Source organism: Conger conger, chromosome 10 (genome assembly GCF_963514075.1).
Source record: "Conger conger chromosome 10, fConCon1.1, whole genome shotgun sequence".
Lineage (NCBI taxonomy): Eukaryota > Metazoa > Chordata > Actinopteri > Anguilliformes > Congridae > Conger > Conger conger.
In genome coordinates this window covers 37,538,335-37,557,676 of record NC_083769.1, presented here as the reverse complement: position 1 = coordinate 37,557,676, position 19,342 = coordinate 37,538,335, and the positions used below count along the sequence as shown (strand labels likewise).

The following is a 19,342-nucleotide window of genomic DNA, read 5'->3' as shown; positions in this document are numbered from 1 at the left end:
TCTTTGTGAAAGGCTCCCTATAAGGGGGGGGGGGGGGGGGGGGGGGTCAAATACCGGGGGGTGTACAGACACAGAGGGATGTGACCAGGGAAGGAGAGGGGAGGCAGTGAACCATTTGGCAGATTATCTGGAAGGATTAGAGGGGTTTTAGTCAAATTAAGTTAAGCACAGAGAGAGAGGGAGAGAGACAGAGATGGAGAGACAAGGTTGCTATTTCTCAGTTGTAAGCATTACAATATATTTAATACTGGTGCCCATGGGAGGCTTATGCTCACAGGCACTGAATTAACCCTTCCCTCCCTGGGCTTTGTCTAGTGGGAAAGTCTGAGAACAGGGGGGTGCAAACTAATTTGAGCATTTGATAATGACTAAAGAGGAACAAACCACTGTCCATAGATTTTTATATGCTAAAAGTCATAACTGACTTAACAATGCAGTTTTCTGTTCTTCCTGTTGAAGTGGATTGAAATCACACATAATGGAATAATATGATGCATTTGTCAGCATTTGAGCAAGGCTCCATATCAAAAATACATTCATTGAGCTGAAAGAGTCCAAATCCTCTCTCTTAATCACTGTAATGGTTCCTCTCTCTGTTTCAGCTGCTCTGTGAATATAGAGTCTGAATACAGAGGCTAACACACACACAAACACATTCACATGTAAATATTAGGTTAAAGATGGCACTGATCAGCCTTTGAGGGCGAAAGGCCAACAAATAATCTGTCAACACATCTGAAATGGGACAAATGTATGGCAAACAATGCTTGTTTCAATCTAAATCTTGTTTAGTTTTTGCTTTCTGTCCTGCATTACATGTGGGTAAGGGTATGCAAGATGTTAGTCTTTTGAATTTAGAGAAAACTGATGACAACTGTCTGTGGTTAAGTGGTAGCAATGTAAGCATCACACTACGGTAACCAGAACTATGAAGAAACTTTGAGTTTCTTCATTTTATGCTCATACAGTCTGCAAATGAAGACAAAAAGAATTGCAGGACCCTTATCAGTGAGATGTGAGCATTTTACATTGAAAAAAACAATGAATTAAAGAGTAATTAAGCACATGACATTAACAATCTATCCATGCATTCAATGGATGTGTGTGATTGTGTGTGCTCGTGAGTCAGTAAGTCAGTCAGTCAGTCTTTTCTGTCTGCCTGTCTGTCTGTCTGTCTGTCATCATCCCCTTGTTGAATTGTTCTTGTAGGAATACATATCGCAATATGTTTCATTCGCATTAATCATGCTGTAAAAATGTGCAATGTTTGGGAGCAGTAATAGGTATGGTAAACTGAAGGTTAAAAACATAACAGTAATTTATTTTTGGTTGAGATAGGAAATTCTGAATACTCCGTGCAAAAATTAATGGATAGCTCCTTCACAAAGCAGATAGCCAAGTGAGCAGTGGATATTCATTACGTATTTTTCTTTTGGCAAAACAATGCCATTTCCATGTCTACTCCCAGCAAAGAGCCGTTATTGGCCTGAAGATTTATAATGTGGAAATGTCCAGCTGATCAAGGCAGAAATATTTTGGTATTATAAATTCTGTTCCATTAACCACATCTATTTTGACCATGTTTACAGCATATAATATTAATTCCTTTATTCTTAAAGTATTTTTCCTTTCACATCTTCATTGCTGAAGGCAATACTGCAGGTTTGGATGCTCACTGACCACAACATCCAGATGATCTCATATATCAAAAATGACAAAGTTTATTCAATAAAACAATGAACAAGCCTGGTTGAATTTAATCAAGTTCCATTTTTGTTTTAGCTTTGAACATTGTGGGAGGAGACGGTATTTAATTGTTGTGGAGGAAATAATGAATGATAAAGATCCTAAGAGATGAATAGTCTTGTCATGATTCTCTTGCGGACTCGTTTATTATTACTGCAGGGCTTGTTCTATGAGAGGGTAGCTGTACCCCACTGTGTCAAGGCAGGGTGTGCAAATCCATTCCTGGAAATCCAGTATGAATGCAGGTTTTTCTCTTCACCAATTACCCTGGCCAATGAGCTAATTGGCAGGGTACACCAACTCTGGTTCACTCGTTGACTAGATCACAGTAAAATGTTTCATATTGGGACATATGAACTGTCTTTGACCATCATTCAGAGCATTCTAATCACATATTTGTGATCATACACCTTACAGGTTTAATATTTAAGCTGACATAGTAGATCATCATTAAACACTCAACTTAACACTTAACACTATTACTTAAAAGCAATTTTCAAAAAGGTCACAGCTGTTGGGCAATACACACACAGCTGATTTTTCCTTTCTAAAATAAATGTAGGCATGTGCCTCATCACAATCTTTCTTTCGAAAACTTATTTGCAATTTCACATTGAGTCGAGTCCAAAAAATGAAAAAATATCATGTGTCAACACAATTTTTCAGCTATGTATTCAAATCAATATCATTAGTCACAAAAGTGTATAACAATAGCTACTGCTAGTCAAGACAAGACGGGTCTAAATGACAAAACACAACATGTCTAACAGAAAGCATGTTAAATAAATAATACAGGAATTAAATACCTGACAAGTTACATAAGTCAGAATTCAAATGGCAGCACATTCACTCTGGGACAGAGGGAAATAGTAGCTTTTCCTCATGCACAAATAAACATATCTTGTTGAACTTACTGACTGAGTTCATTATCGTGTCTGTAATCTCCTCCGGGTTTAGAGATTGAATGATTGAACTGCAAATGTTATGAAATCTGCTTCATATTTTGCTAAAGGTACATTGGCACGAGGCATCCCGAAGGAAACTGTGACAGCCACAGGCTCCGATATAGTGTCGAAAGTTTCTGACAAGTGTCTGTAAAGTGATAAACAAGACCAAAATACAGAAATGAATGTTACAGGGGCCTGGTGGCAGCTATCACAAATAGAATATACAGAGCATCTATATGTTAGAAAACTTTGATCAGGTTAACATGGTGTCAGATCCTGCATTGCGTCAAGCCCTGTCTAGCATAGATACACGTGGAATGCACCCACCACAAGATATTGTTCCACAATTCCCCCAGTATCCCCTACCCCAAATCCTGAGCCAACAATGAATTTGTATTATTCAGAGAGATGAGATTTTCTGAGTCCATTCTGTCATAAGTCAGAGATCATAACTTTACCCCTTGTTATGGGTAATGATGATAGGGAGAAGCCTACGGGGGCTGAGAAAGTGAGGGTAGGAGCTGCACACAAATCTGTGAAACTGAAGTTATGTTGGAATAAAAATTTTGTTTTTGCCGGAAACACTTTTCCCAAAAGTTTCTGGATAGAAACACAGGCAGACAGACAGACAGATGATTGCATTGATATAGAGCTTTTCTCAGACTGAAAGTAGTGAAGAGGAAACTCCACCACCAAGCACCACCAAGCACCCACCTGGGTGATGCAATGGCAGCCATTTTGCAAGCCTTGGCCTTGGCTTAACTTATTTTGGCAGGGCTTCAGCTGGCTAGAGCTGGGTGTATACTTGATATGGAAGGGGAAGGGGAACTCAGCAAAAATCGAACCACAGCCAAACATGGCGTTGCATATGAATGTGTGTCTGCTCATGAGGGCTTCAAACTGTATAGTGAAACTCCATGCCAGCGGGGGATGCAGATGAAGATTCCACCAAAAAAGAAAACAAAAATGGCTATAGATTAGTAGCACTGCAAAAAAAGTAAAATCAAATGAACCGAAGATGTTCATTCACTCAATCGGGTGAGAAGATAGGATAGAGAATACTATTTTCACAAAATGGGGTAATGGGGCTGCCCATGTGATATTTTCAACCAATTAGAGTGATCCTAAGCCCGGCCCCCTTGTCATTGAAGGAACAATCACACCTTGGCAATCTTTGCCAGCCTCCAGCCTCGGTCAAGTTCGCTGCCCCTCACATTAGAATGAATTGTAATTATAGAGCAGGGGTGTCAAACTCCAGTCCTGTAGGGCCGCAGTGTCCGCAGGTATTTGTGCTTTCCGATCAATTGAGGTCTTGAGAACAAGTTGTGTGGATTCATTAGCCAATGAAAGACTTAAATTCATCACTCGTGTTGAAACACACCAAAAACCAGCAGACACTGTGGCCCTCCAGGACTGGAGTTTGACATCCCTGTTATAGAGATAAGTGTGTGAAAAAATTGTGAAAGGCTGTTCCTTGGGGACAATAGTGACACAAGTTTCCCCAATTGTGTGGAAGGCGTTTTTTCCTTTTTCCAAGTTACAGAGAAATTTTCATAAATATAAGGAGTGGATTTTGGCTAGGCTAATGTTATGTAGGAGAGCTCATCTCCAACTGAACTTTCGCAACATCTCTAGATACTCAGATACTAGAGATAAGATACTCAATTCAGTTTACAGATAACTATTCAGTTAAAATATTAATTTAATCTACTAATTTAATCTATTTACTGTCTGCCACTTGACAACGTCAGCTTATTTGATTGTCTATACTCTAGAAGTACACTATTAGCCTATTTAAGCTCTTCAGCTAATGTTAGCTACTCAGCTGTTTAACGTTAATGTTGGAGAGACTAGATTAGATCTTTATGTTATTTAGCTAAATGTTTAATACATTTGGCTAAATATTGAATTAATGTGTCCTACATTTAGATAATGTTGCTCATATTTAGTACAATGTTTTATACGGTTAGCTAAATGTTTTATACTTCAACAAAAATATTTAGCTAAATGTTTCATATGAAGTGCTTTGATAATGACAACATACATTTATAGTATTACATTTATAATGACAACATATTCATCAATAGTGAATAAAAAGAAGAAATTGGTCTTTAAGGAACATTACGGTACAACTAACGTTATAACGTTCAAAAGTGAAAGCATTACTAGATGACTTGGACATAGCCTAGATGACTTGGGTTATATCCTGGTAAAACCTGAGCTATATTGGGGTTATAGGGATAATCTATGTATGTTAAAACGGCTCTCAGGCTAGATGTCCACCCCTACTGTTATGTTACTTCATTGTCACTTTCTCCACAAACGTGTAAGGACTCACAGATTCATACATTTTATTCTTGGGGGTACCATAACCCATAATTACATACCCTGTATGTAATTCCCAAAAATGGATGTAAGGTTTTGAGAGAATCGGTTCTAGAGCTCTTGTGAATGCTGCAACTATTTAAATAATGGATTTGGTCTGATGTTGTTGTTTACCCTGTTGCTGTTTGAGTAATGTTCCTGTAAATCTGTCTGTTAGTTATATTCATTATTCTTGTAATCAATTATTTTTCATAATTTCATATCTGGTCATTCATTCATAATATTGCATCAGTCTCCCATGTGATGTCTGTGTCTGTATGTTTCTGAGCCCGAGTCTCTCCCCTGTCTACGATTCCTTCTCAGCCACGCGTTTTCTTACTTCCTGCTTTTTCGCCAGCTCATGTTGTAGAGCACTAACTTACAAATAAAAATATGGTACAGTACTACTTACTATTAACGCACTAACTGTCTGTCTAACTAATTAACTAACAGTCACTAGTTTTTGGTAATTTAGATTTAATCACTTAATTTACTAACATTATCTCCAGTTTCGATTCTGCTTTGTAACTCCGCCTCTCTATTCCATCTCTAATGACTTACTTTGATTCAGCGAAGTGTTCACACCTGCCTCTCACTAGCACTACGTCTCCTAATTCTGTGCAATTGTTCACTCCCTAATCCGGAGTCGTATGTTTTATGTGTGGGTCTTTGTGTATCTAGTCCGCGTTTTCGTTTCCCCCTTGTTATTGTATCATTACCCAATTATGTTCTTCACCTGTTGTCTATTTGTTAAGCCTCCTCACTCCCGTGCCCCACCTAGTATGCCATTTCCCCTCATGTATTTAAACCCCAGTCTCTGCTAGTAACTTTGTCAAAACGATGATCAACATTTCTGTGTCGATTCTGTGTATGCCTGTTATTGATTGAGATTCCTGAGACACACCTTTGCCCAACTCTGAGTTTGCCTTTGCCCTTTTGATTTGTTGTTTTTCCAAGTTTTTGGTTTTGATCTTTGCTTTGTGTTTTTGACTTCCCGCTTGCCTTACCATTTGCATTTCTGCCTTCTGGATTTTTTACCTGGCTTTTGACAATTGGACTGAAATAAATATGATTCTTGATTATCCCTTGGTCTGCACTTGGGTCTCTGAACATACATAACAGTTTGGTGTTGCTGAGTTGCAAACAGCATCGTTATTGTGTAAAGCGGAACTGCCACTCACTATATTTAAGTGAAAAACCTCAGTGTGAGCAAAAACATGATAGAATAAAAGATTTACAGTAAAATCGCTTACAGTGCAGGCTGCATGGGTGCATGCCTAAGCCTGTAATAAAATTCTCCTGTTGTCAGCTGTGTGGTCGCATGTTTCACCAGCTCAAGCTTCACTGGGGACAGGTCAAGTGAAACACACTCTCTGCATCTTCTATGCAGTAGCCTACATTTTATATGCATGGGTATGCATCTACAATCTGACCTGCTCCATGCAGTTCATTGGTATTTATTTAGTTCCCTGGTTTTTGTTCAATTGAACATTTTGCTGTGTGTTTCCTAGAGCAGAGAACCATCAAGTATTTATTTTTCATCCCCGCGGCTCTATATTTAGCCTGAGGTCTGAGCTGCTGCCAGAGGCTTATTGTTGAAGGAGGCCTCCCTAATTCTGCAGCTAACAGCTGCCTGATGTGTTATCTGCTTTCTGGGCTCCCGTTAAATGGCTTATTGTTAGGAAAAGTTTCATTAAGCTCTGCAACGTGACAGACACTCAAGGAAAGAAAGTTTTCTTTCATGGCTTTGTGACAGAGGGAACACTGTTAACCTAAGTCTACACTGAGCAAAGAAAATCAATACACTGTCTTCAAACAAGCGTCCACATCACACATCAGAACTAAATTTACTGGGCTGACTAGGTGGTTAAATTAGGTTTCAGTGAAATGTTTTGTTGTTTTGTGTTATTGAAATTAGTATTAATAACATTCTGTTATTAGGCATTCTATTACTAGGCACATAATTTATTACTGATAATAATACAAGGAATATTTATCTGATTAAAATACAAGGATGTGAATTGTACTTTAAAACAGTTCCAAAATAATATTCTGTATAATATATATATAGATATGCTGGGGCTGTGGCTTGCTCATTGTTTGCCGTTTGGTACTTTACACTAACATGAGATTACAGATTAAATCTTGTGCTTCTCAGTTTGTTCTTTTTGATTGTTTTGTTGCAGGTCCTCTCAATTTGGTGTGGGGGCTCTTTGGTCTGACCTCTTATTGCAAGGGGGCTCAGACTTCCCATTTTTTAGTGATTTGTTGACTAGACAATTTCATGTTCTTCATTCTTTTGTTTCTGTTAAAATCTTTAAAAATATGACTGCCTTTTTGTGGTTTCTCAAGGTTTTGTTGTATGTATGTTCCAGCTGTGGATGTCAAGTTGTGCCCTAGTGGTCCATACATAACAAGGTGTAAGCAGCACTTAAACCCACCAAATACTGTAGCTCATGCCACAAATCTCTCTCTAAAAAATCTCTATATACAAATGTCATAAAACTTAGGGAGGCCGACAAAGTCAAGGAATTCTTGATCTCATGAAAGACCTCAGAGTCTGCCAATAAATTGAACTCCACCCATTTAAGCAGAAATAGATGGAAATGTTTTGACTGATATACCATAAGTTGGTATTGCAATGCACTTGATTGCTCAAATTTAGCTGATACTTAATACATACTGAAATAACCCTGTGTAATGTAGATAAAGTTTTCTACTTTTGCTCTCCTAAGTGTCTGAAATGCCCTGTCAAGCAATGTGCTTAAAAAACATATAAAAAACAGAGTACTGAATGCTGTTCTTTGAACCAAAAATTAAGTTCATCTTTAATGGGGAAAAAAAAAGACCATTAATGGTGATCCAAAGTGTGTCTCCTCTGGCAAAGTCCCCAGTGCAGGTTCCAGCAGTTATGCAATTGGCAGGTCACTAAAGTGGTCCGGCTAGAGAGCTGAACTGACAGGCTTGTTCTGTGTGTTTTTTTTGTCACTGTGACCCGCCTGTAATCAGAATAAGTGCAGTTGACAGTGAATATGCGTGTGGTTGTCTGTCTCCCTTTATCTTGCTCTTTGGTAAATTAAAGACTGAGAGCTGAGATGGTGCATCTGAGGTCTGTTTGGACGCACTGTTTTCATGGTCCTGTCATATATAACGTGATGAGGATTTGTGTGTCTGTGTGTGATGACTTCTGCAAAAGAAAGACCTATATCTGTATGGTAAATCCTCTTATTTCATAGCTTTCTGCCACTAAAACAGGGAGGGAAGCCCAAAAACAGTAGTACACCAGCATTCTAGTAGGATAAGAGATTTAGGTGCTGCGTCATTATGTGGGCATATGTAGTGCAGTATGACAATGGTTTGTACCTCAGCACATTGCAGTGCGGTGCTACATGCACACACCCACACACACAGAGGAAATACATTCAATTTTAACATATGACAAGCTATGATGATCTGTTTAACAATTTAATTCTGTGAATCCTTTGATTGGTGAGGTCATATTAGCCTTGTAAGAACCCCCCAAATACACCAAAAGGCGGAAGTATCTGAGCGGTGAAGGAAATGTGTATATTCTGACCAATGCTACTGGAACAGGGTTAATTTAATTTTGTTCTCATTTATCTGACTCCAAAAGATAAGTTCAACTGCTCTGTTCTAACAGTTCAACAAAAGGAACAGCAAATGTCCGCTAATAGTGTGGCTCTATACGATCGCTATCTATCTATGTAGACGTGAACGTGCATGTGGCCTGTATAGCCTACAATGATACACTTATGTATCTTGTGATGGCACTGTGTATAGGCGAGTGACTACGGGGTGCAGGTATCCTAGGTTGTCTATGTCTGCTAGGACTCTAAACTGCTAAGTGTGCAGTGGTGCGAGTCAAGAGGATGCAAAATGTATACAATTTAATCAAAAATGTGCAAAGCAGAAATATAATTACGTGGAAAGGTGCAATATGAACGGCTATACGCGAATGGTGCACAGGAGGTCGAGTCTCCTCAAACCATTCCACGTTCCCCTCTATTTACCCAGGGTTTACAGGTAAACAACAAATCAGATGTTATCTCTGTCTGCCTAACAAACTTGGTTAAACCTTTGTAACACAGCTGGATGTTTATACAGTGCTCTTTCAACTCATCAGGGATCATTCCACTGAGGTGGCAGAATTGGGCAGAGGCAGCACAATGATGGGAGCAATAGTCCGACATGGGGCGACATGGCTCAGGCAGTAAGAGCAGTCGTCTGGCAGTCGGAGGGTTGCCGATTCGATCCCCCGCCCGGGCTGTGTCGAAGTATCCCTGAGCAAGACACCTAACCCCCAAATGCTCCTGATGAGCTGGTTGGCACCTTGCATGGCAGCCAATCGCCGTCGGTGTGTGAGTGTGTGTATGAATGGGTGAATGAGCAGCATCAAGTGTACAGCCCTTTGGATAACGGCGCTATATAAATGCCAACCATTTACCATTTAGTCCTGTATTGATGAGCACTGTCTTTTCATCAAACCTTGCTGACCCTGTGTCAACATGGTCAACACAGTCTGTTTCCTATTGGGGGTCTGCGGAGAGGCACACTTATGTACAATGCCCTACAGCCTCAAGGGGCTCCTTTTACAATAAGTTTGTATTTCAAAGCTATTTAGTTTTTTTCTCTCATGTGCAAATAAAATAAAAAATCATATTTACACTCAATGAACTGTCCATGTGTTTTCTGAAGATTTTCAGAATATTTATCTTCTTGTGAATTTTGTCTCACTCTCTTCTACACCGATCACTGCTCGTATACGGTAAGAAGAGATGCAGTCAGTTCAATGGGATATCTCACAACGTACTGCTCTTTGAGCACACATATGTAGCACTAAACTATATATCCCAACATGCTTCATCCCAGTCTGAGAAGATGTATAGAAAAAAACAGCTTGATAGGCAGGTTACCCTTATTGCATTTTCAGATGTCACTTTAACCTTAATCATATACTCTGTAAGCACATATTCGGTAGTAATCATGGAATAGTTGTGAATGGCAACACCGGATTTAAACAAATGTATTTAAATATTAATTTATTTTTGCTGCTCAATCTATCTTTAGAGATGTAATCAACTATGAATAAGCGATCTGTTTTGTCTATTCAAGCGTATTAAAAATCACAATAACAGCCCAACAGCCCAAGCTTTTTTTTTTTTTTTTTACCTCTTCTTTCAGTGCCTTAGTACATTAATTTACTTTCTTCTAATTAAATTTGCGCTTTTGAACACAAATGTTCTGCATTAAACCTTGTTTGCACACCACTGAGCAATGCAGCAACCAGGATCGTCTCCATATGTGGTTCACTGAGCTTTCAGTTGCCCATTTAATGAAGATACACAGCCAGGCTTACACAGGGCTCCGGCTTTTAGTGTTTGTCATAGCCTTTATATATCTTTGCTGAGATTAATTAGGGGCATGCTGTTGGACAGCTGACACCACAAGCCGCATTTTTCTGTTCAAGTCAATTTTATTCATTACAGTTTGCAGTCACAATTTCTAATGTGTTTTGCAATGACCGTCATTGTGTTCCAAGCACAACTGCAAGTCCTTTCTGCTATCTAAACAAAGGATATATTTACATCACAGAAGCGGGTCAAATTTTAAGATGCTAGTTTTGGTCACCTGTATCTATGTCAGATATGGTGAAAGGGTTCTAATTAGTTACAGTATGCGTAGGTTATGGGTTTTTGTTTGAAACCTGGGTGAAATATGCATTTATTTATGAACTCTCTTGCGTGGGCGGCCTGGCAAGAAAGTCAGCATGACAGAGGCATGTGCAAATATAATTACAACAATACAACATAAAATCACACGTATCCAAAATCCAAGTTAAAAACCAGTACAGTGGTCACATATGATGCTAAATCAGAGCCTTAAACTCAGGAAGAGTGACTGTCGGTCCTAGTTTAAAGGTCTTTTACAATGCATTCCAGGACAAAGGGGCATTATGGGAAAAAGCCAATTTCCTCATCTCAATTTTGGTACAGTGTATGTCAACAAAGATGGTGAACAGAGACTGTTGGAATGTCGGAATGATCTTGCCAAATAAGAGCATAAATAAGAGGGTCATAAACCAATGACAGCTTTACATATGAATACATCCTAATGTTGCTGATTTCAAATTAGAGAAGACCATAAATTCTGTATTTTTCAAGTTTCAGATATAAAAGATGTTTCTGAATTTCATTAAAAGCCAATTGTAACTCCTGAAAAGTCTTCTGAATATTGGATGGAGTAGAATAAGGAACAGTGTCGTCTGCATACAAATGGAGTTTTGCAGATTCAACTCTCCTACCAATACCAATATCATATCATACTCTTCCTCGACCTGTCAGCCGCCTTCGATACAGTCAACCATGAGATTCTGCTCTCATCGCTGTCTGGGATGGGTGTCACAGGTTCTGCACTCGCTTGGTTTTCCTCCTACCTCTCTGGTCGCTCCTACCAGGTGACTTGGAGGGGCGCAGTCTCCGACCCTCACCCCCTACGAACTGGAGTCCCGCAGGGCTCGGTTCTTGGGCCTCCCCTCTTCTCGCTATACACCATGTCTCTTGGTTCTGTTATCTCTTCCCACGGCTTTTCTTATCATTCCCACGCTGATGACACCCAACTCTTCATTTCCTTCCCCCCCGACACCCAAATCACCACACGGATCTCTGCCTGCTTGGCTGATATCTCTGCGTGGATGACTTCCCATCACCTGAAGCTCAACCTTGCCAAAACTGAGCTTCTCTACATCCCTGCTAAGTCCTCTCCGTCAGTCGACCTCTCATTGACTGTTGAGGACTTTGTAGTTTCCTCCTCCCGTACGGCAAAGAATCTTGGGGTGACTCTTGATAACTGCCTCACCCTGGCTCCACAAGTATCCTCCACTGCCAGAACCTGCAGGTTCTTTCTGTATAATATACGCCGTATCCGTCATCTCCTGATTGAGAAAGCCACCCAGCTCCTAGTCCAGGCGCTCGTCATTTCCCGCCTGGATTACTGCAACTCCCTCCTAGCCGGTCTCCCAGCATGTGCCATCAAGCCCCTCCAGCTGGTCCAGAATGCTGCAGCCCGCCTGATCACCAGTCAGCCCAGGTTGGCTCATGTCACTCCGCTTCTCATTGGCCTCCACTGGCTTCCTATTGCCGCACGCATCCGTTTCAAGGCCCTAGTGTTGGCATTTCAGGCTGCTAAAGGGACTGCCCCACCTTACATACCCACCTTACATACAATCCCTGATCACTCCCTACTCCCCAGCTAGACCACTCCGGTCTGCCAGCTCTGGTCGCCTTACGGTTCCCTCTCTACGTGCACCTGGCGGTCGAGCTGCACGTTCACGCCTGTTTTCCGTTCTGGTTCCTCAGTGGTGGAATGACTTGCCTACCACTGTCAGAACAGCAGAATCCCTCCCCCTATTTCGACGCAGACTCAAAACCCACCTTTTCAAACTCTACCTTAGTCCTCCCTCCTGATTTCCCCTGCCCCTCCTTTCTGATATCCCTATCCTTGTCTAACCGCCCCCCCCCCCCCCCCCCCCCCCCAAAAAAAAAAAAAAATGACAGAAAAAAATGACTGATGACAACTATGTTCAGAACAGCATTTCCTGTGTATTTTGCTAGTTTCTGGATGTGATGCTCTGACTTATGGTAGAACCTATGCACTTGTAAGTCGCTTTGGATCAAAAGCGTCTGCCAAATGACTAAAATGTAAATGTAAAATGTAAATCATTAATGTACGGTGTAAAAAAAAACAGGTCCCAAGATTGAACCTTGTGGGATACCTTCTGTAATGTTTTTACATTCTGAACTCAAGCCCTCCTGTGTCACATATTGTGTTCTGTCCAAAAGGTCATTATGAAACCAGTCTAAAGCCTGTGGACCTATGCCTATTTTTTGCAATCTATGCAACAGCATAGCATGGTCAACAGTATCAAAAGCCTTTGATAAGGTGAAACAGTGATTTTTATCTTTTATCTTATTCTGAGCATGAATAATCGATCTAATTTCAATCCAAAACAATTACGTATGTTGACCAAGGTCTACTCTGAATACCCTGACGTTATTGCATCTATTAGATTTTCTTTGGCAGGTCATTGATTCCCCAAATTATGAATTACCCGAGACAATTATCATCTGTGCCAAGAATGTATGGTATATATTTTTCACTGCATACTGTACTGGTGGTTGATTTTTGTACTGTAGTCCGACAGAGGGAATGTGTTTTTCTTTTCTTTTTTTTGTCTAACTTAAATGGAAAAAAGGTTGAAGGTTTCTTATTTATATTTATACTTTTTATTAGTTCTTGTAGTAGATTTATTATTTCATCATGACTGGACAATACATGATACCAGCGTTCATCCGTACAGGTATTGTTTCTTATTGGTTAAGAAGTATAGCCACATTTCAAGCAACAAATATTCATCCAGCACATTGTCATACAGTAATACCATCTCACACAGTACAAGTCTGGTTTAAGTAAAAGTTTGTTCAGGAATCTTTCAAATCAGTACAATATCTGAAATTCAGTTTTAACTGTTTGTGAACAACTTCTACTTGTGGTACATAATAGTACAGTACGTCAAGTGTTTCTTGGATATATTGCTGCCTTATGATATCTGCTGTACAACAGCACTGATAAAGTGTAATTTTCTTCTACTTGTCTAATAACTCATATCTAATGCAGGCTATGCTGTAATGTAAAATGATATATTTGCAGTTTACAATCTGCGGTAGTTCTTTTTGATCTCATTCAGAAATTGGGGTGACCATAATGTTTCAAAGGGTCATTTTAAATTCATGCATTCCCTTTGCTGAAGGGAGAAAATGAAGGTTTCAATTTGACATTTCCTTTCCTTATATAATCCTACCCATGTAGAATTGGATTTTTCCCCCCTGTGCAGTAAAAGGAGAGAATATTGAATAAGTGTACAGTTTAGTGCAAATCTGTGAATTAGTCATGGAGATCTTGTGCTTCCCCTGCCTTGGCTCTGTGGGAGAAACAGAGCTTCCAAAATAATGATAATGCCCCATGATGACTTTTACTGCCTAATGCCCAATGACCGGTGCTAGCTCTAGCTTGTGAAGGGCCCAATGCATGGTTTCATTTGGGGCCCCCCAACCAGACGTGGCTCAAATATATAATTGTTTTGGATTCAAATACTTTCCTATGCCCAATTGCCTTGTGCAATTCAACCAACCAAAAGGCAGGTTTTGCACTTTTTGATAATATTTGATAGTTCCAATACACCAGACAAGCTCAGTATAGAAAAGTATTTGAATCCAAACCAGTTATGTGTTTGTTCCAGGTCTGCCCCCAACCCGACCACGCACTCCTAATATATACTACATTTTAGGATAATAAGGGGACCCCCCTGGTGGTCATGTTGCCTTAGCAGCAGCTCATGTCACTGTTTGGGTAGCCTAGTTGGACAAGGTAGCCTATTAGGGTGTTCCACGGGCAACTGTAGAGTTGCTGGTTTAAGTCCCTGGAGAGCACATAGGGATGCTGACCTGCATCTGGAGAGATGATGTTGAGTCCCTGCACTAAAGAAATAACTCTGCTTAGAGCAAGGCCCTTAACCCTTAATTGGTCCAGGGGCTTTACACCTGTTCTCTTTCTCTCTCTCTCTCTCTCTCTCTCTCTCTCAGACCATTCTCTCTGGCATTTCTCCTGGGATGTCTGCGAAAAAGAGAAACATGTTCTCAATCTTCCCTTTATTTTACCTTCCCTGGTTAAATAAAGGATTTTATAAAAAGGTATCCTGTGGGATGCCACTGTCTTACTTGTCAAACCAACTGAATAATAAAAAAACACTCTCACTGACCTTACATGACTCCCACTGACAGCCGAGCAAATTTTCTCCCCGGAGATTCATTTGAATATCTTCTCTGCAGCATTAATTTAGACCACAAATCACCCCACAAATGCTAAAGAATCACAATCCTCAAGGGCTGGGACAGCTTTTGGTTTCCACACCTAGATAAATTCCTTGCCACACACTGTTCTGATTTCTGTTTAATCCTTTGACTGCATTAAGTGGCATATTAAAATGAACACTTTTAAGATATTCAACAATTCAGTTTATTCATACATATTCAAATTATGCTTTTTTGTCAAAACAGGCATACATATTGGCAAATGTAAGTGGAATGTTAGTTATTTTTATATCATTAGCTAAGTACATGCAAAACCATAATGTTTTTATTTTTTATTTTAGTTGAAATAATTAAATATATAAAATATAAATGATACCACCGGTATTATTAAGCAGTAATCTGTTGAAAATCCACTGCATGTCTAAGAAGTGGGCAAAAGTAATTCTCAAAGAAACAAAAACATTTCCTCAATAAACAATAAACCACCAAAAGTTCAAGCTCAAAACCTCTTTGATTCTTTGCACCCCATGTATTTGTGTATTCAGGCCAAAGGACTCGCCGGAAATATTTGTGTCTGGCCAGCACTTCTGGGTCACATTTAGAGGGATGGGGTTTGACTGTCACTGCTGTGGCTGTTTGCTGAAGGAATGGAGATGTTTTTAAATACATCCCCTATTTAAAGAGCCTGGAGCACCACTGATGTTTTTGTCTGTGTGCCCGTGTCCATGTCTGCCGTGGCACATAAATGTTCTGTCCTGGAGGAAGGATTTGACTGAGTATAAAGGAGGTAGCATTGCCATCATGCACAGTTTGTTGTTACTCATCCGACTAGGGAACACTTCATCTCCCGCCAGCTGAAACAATACCAGAAATCTTCTGCTCAGAACGGTAAACATGATTAGTTCTGCTTCCTGAATCCTTATAGTCAATTGCGCGGCTGCCCAGTCAAACATCCCCAATCAGCGTTATGCAACAGCCTCAGTTACCAAGACACTGGTGCAGGAAAAAACTGCTGCTAGAACTTAATACCTTGCTCTTACACACATTCATTTCCTTTTCGCTCAACAACACCTGGTACTGTTGTGTGTGCTCGTGATTCTGTATAGGGGGAGAAAAGAGGATGTAGATTTGGGATTTCTTTAGAGCATTTCAACTAACTTTCCTGATGATTCCACCAAATACAGTAGTTTGTCTAAATGCCAAGGCTTGTCTAAGAAGAGGTCAAAAGATTCCCAAAAGAACAGAGCAACTTCACAGGAACAATAGGAAATGGAAAGTTCAAGTTCAAAGCCCCTTTGATTCTCTGCAACTCAGCTAGAAAACCAGAGTGGACTCGTATAAACTCAGATAAGCAAGAATTTAAATAACACTGGACATTTTCCTGTGAAGGAGGATGCCAATAAAGATCTAATTGCGTTTTGGACGATGAAGAGTTGCTCTAATGTGAGGTGACAAATGTACTAGTGCAAGAGTCATATCTGTCAGCTTGTTTTCCATGCTCTACAGAGATAAGATTTGCAAGGCTTCACGAAGCAATCTTTACTCACAAGGCACAAGGCATCTTCACTCCTAATTGCGTTAAACAATATATTGATGTATTCTTTAGATAGTTGTGGCCATTACACATGAAGGTTTCCTATCACTTCAAAAGTTGTTTCGCAAAAGTTTTTCTAGCAAAACAAGTTATGGATCATTTGCCTTCTCCAGTACATGAGTGATGACAACTAAATGGTAAATGGTTGGCATTTATATAGTGCCTTTATCCAAAGCGCTGTACAATTGATGCTGCTCATTCACCCATTCATACACACAGTCACACACCGACAGCAATTGGCTGCCATGCAAGGCGCTGACCAGCTCGTCAGGAGCATTGGGGGTTAGGTGTCTTGCTCAGGGACACTTCGACACAGCCCGGGCGGGGGATCGAACCGGCAACCCTCCGACTGCCAGACGACTGCTCTTACTGCCTGAGCCATGTCGACAACTAGTTGCCCTACCTGTATAGGGATGGGGGTTGTTAGCATGATTCCAAGGGTCCTGTGTTTCGGGGTCCTCTGAAAAATGTGCTGCAATTGTGCAGGGATGGGGTGATTTGAGATATTTTCAGGAGGCCCAAAATTCCTGGTGGCCCCCCCTGCCTGCTTCAGCAGAGATGGAAAGTCCTGCTTATTCCAGTCAGCCAGCTGATTTCATTCATTAGTTCTACCTCTTGACTGAAGAATTGTTCTAATTAGCAAATCCAGGTGATTGGAACAAAACACTGAACCTGGAGTTTCCACCACTGAGGTTAGGTAAGAATACAGTCAGGGGCACGACTAGAGATGGGCCCCATGAAAATAATTCACATTTGGCCCCACCCCAGAAGATCCTGCGTTCTCATATTGTTTGAAGGCCTCTTTCAGCCCATGCCCTTGGAAACAACCTAACTCTTTCTCCCCCTTATGGTACCCGTGCCAACATAAGGCTTTACGGGACAGAATGATACAAGACAGTACAGAAGATGTGTGGGACAGGACATTGTGGGGTAGGTGTGGGACAGGACATTGTGGGGTGGGTGTGGAACAGGACATTGTGGGGTGGGTGTGGAACAGGACATTGTGGGGTGGGTGTGGAACAGGACATTACGGGATGGGTGTGGAACAGGACATTGTGGGGTGGGTGTGGAACAGGACATTACGGGATGGGTGTGGAACAGGACATTGTGGGGTGGGTGTGGAACAGGACATTACGGGATGGGTGTGGAACAGGACATTGTGGGGTGGGTGTGGAACAGGACATTACGGGATGGGTGTGGAACAGGACATTACGGGATGGGTGTGGAACAGGACAGAGGTTGTGTGTGGGGTATTCACCTCAAAGAGCCTCAGGACATTGGCGACCATGATGGACACAGAGCTGGCCGATGCTCCGATCACGCCCAGGACACGCTCGGGTTTGCGGATGATTGGCGGCTCGCCGTTTGAGCAGCGCACGTCTGAAGTATCCTTCTGGATGAGCGCCTGCACGAAGGTGAGGGACTGCTCCAGGGCGTAGGTGTCCCGCGAGCAGGTGTCCAGGATCCGGGCCCCCAGCGTGATGTTCGGCAGCAGCTCGGGGTCGCTGTTGATCTGGTCCAGGGCGTACAACATGGCCTCCATGCGGTGAATGCCTTTCTCTTTCTTTATCTCTCCACATGGAATGCCAGGGGGTCCCCTGGAATGCACCGGGAAGAGCCCGCCCAGAGTGATGTCACCTTCGATCTTGATGGAGTGAGGCTGAGTGCCCTGGTGAGCCCATGACCCCGGGCTAAGCCACGCCCACATTATCCAGAGGAGGCGGGGCCATGTGGACGAATGACAGCTGCTCCACCCAAATGCCCAAATCATTCCATGCCAATGATGAGACAGAGATGTGGGAACTTGTGACATCATGGTCCTCACCAAAAGGAGATGGTGTTATCTCTGGCACAGCGAAAGGCCTTACCTTCTATCTGAAGCACCTGTGATAGAGAGAGAAAGAGAGAGGCTGTTTCTCAATACCAAGAATGCAAGAACATACTTTTGATATGTGACTATGTTACCGCTACAAAACAGGCAGCCGTTTCCTGACAGTCTCCACTCTCGACCTTGTGCTTTATTATGGGTTGCAGTATAATTTTGTTCCAATTGTAGACAAACTGTAGCCTGCTTAAAACAAGGAAGTGAACAAAATGCCTCTTTCCTCTGCTCTTCTTTAGCTGACTAATGTATTTAGGTAGCTTCATTCACGTAACCCACAAAAATCTACCTCGCCCTACTGAATCAGCCAACTCTGCTCGGTTAATGTAGCCCTATAAATGTTTTAGCTATAGGATTACGTTGTATGTACTGTATGTAGATAATTCAAAGGGTATCATTATGAGGTTTATCTAATTCACCATTTGGAATATTAAGGGATTGACTATTGCACATTCATTTAAAAAGTTATTTTCCCACCTGAACAAATCTGAGGTAAATCACTGAAGACACAAGAAGCTGTACGTGCACAATATACAATAGGGGAAGTTGCTCTTGGCTTGATTATGCAATGGCAAGAGATCATTTCTTTACCCCTGTTAATTTCAGGTAAATGGTTTAAAAAGCCTATTTTCAATTTAATTTTTAAATTCCAGTCTCAACAGTTCCAGTTCTCAGCCTCTATATTTTTTCATAGAAAGCTATTTCAATTGTCTTTTGATCTTACAATTTTGAAGCTCATCATTTTTTTAAGTTTTGAAGACTCATATTTCTCTGTAAAAACCTGCTGATAGTTTCCTCTAAACTTTGCTAATTGCACTTAATCATAGACATTTGAGACTTTGAGCGTAAAAACATGAAATTAAATATGAAATTCCTGCTGTCAAACATTTCATGAGACAACTAACATTACTGTAACTACATG

General features: G+C 40.9%; 1 protein-coding gene across 1 annotated transcript in view; it reads right to left on the bottom strand.

Annotated features, from left to right (window-relative positions):
* The window catches only part of grm6a (glutamate receptor, metabotropic 6a), a 35,646-nt gene extending 17,337 nt beyond the window's left edge, over nucleotides 1-18,309 (bottom strand). The window contains exon 1 of the mRNA XM_061257220.1: nucleotides 17,797-18,309. Within this exon, the coding sequence (XP_061113204.1) occupies nucleotides 17,797-18,309 (513 nt within the window). The remainder of the gene's footprint in view (nucleotides 1-17,796) is intronic.
* Between the last annotated feature and the right edge of the window lie 1,033 nt (nucleotides 18,310-19,342).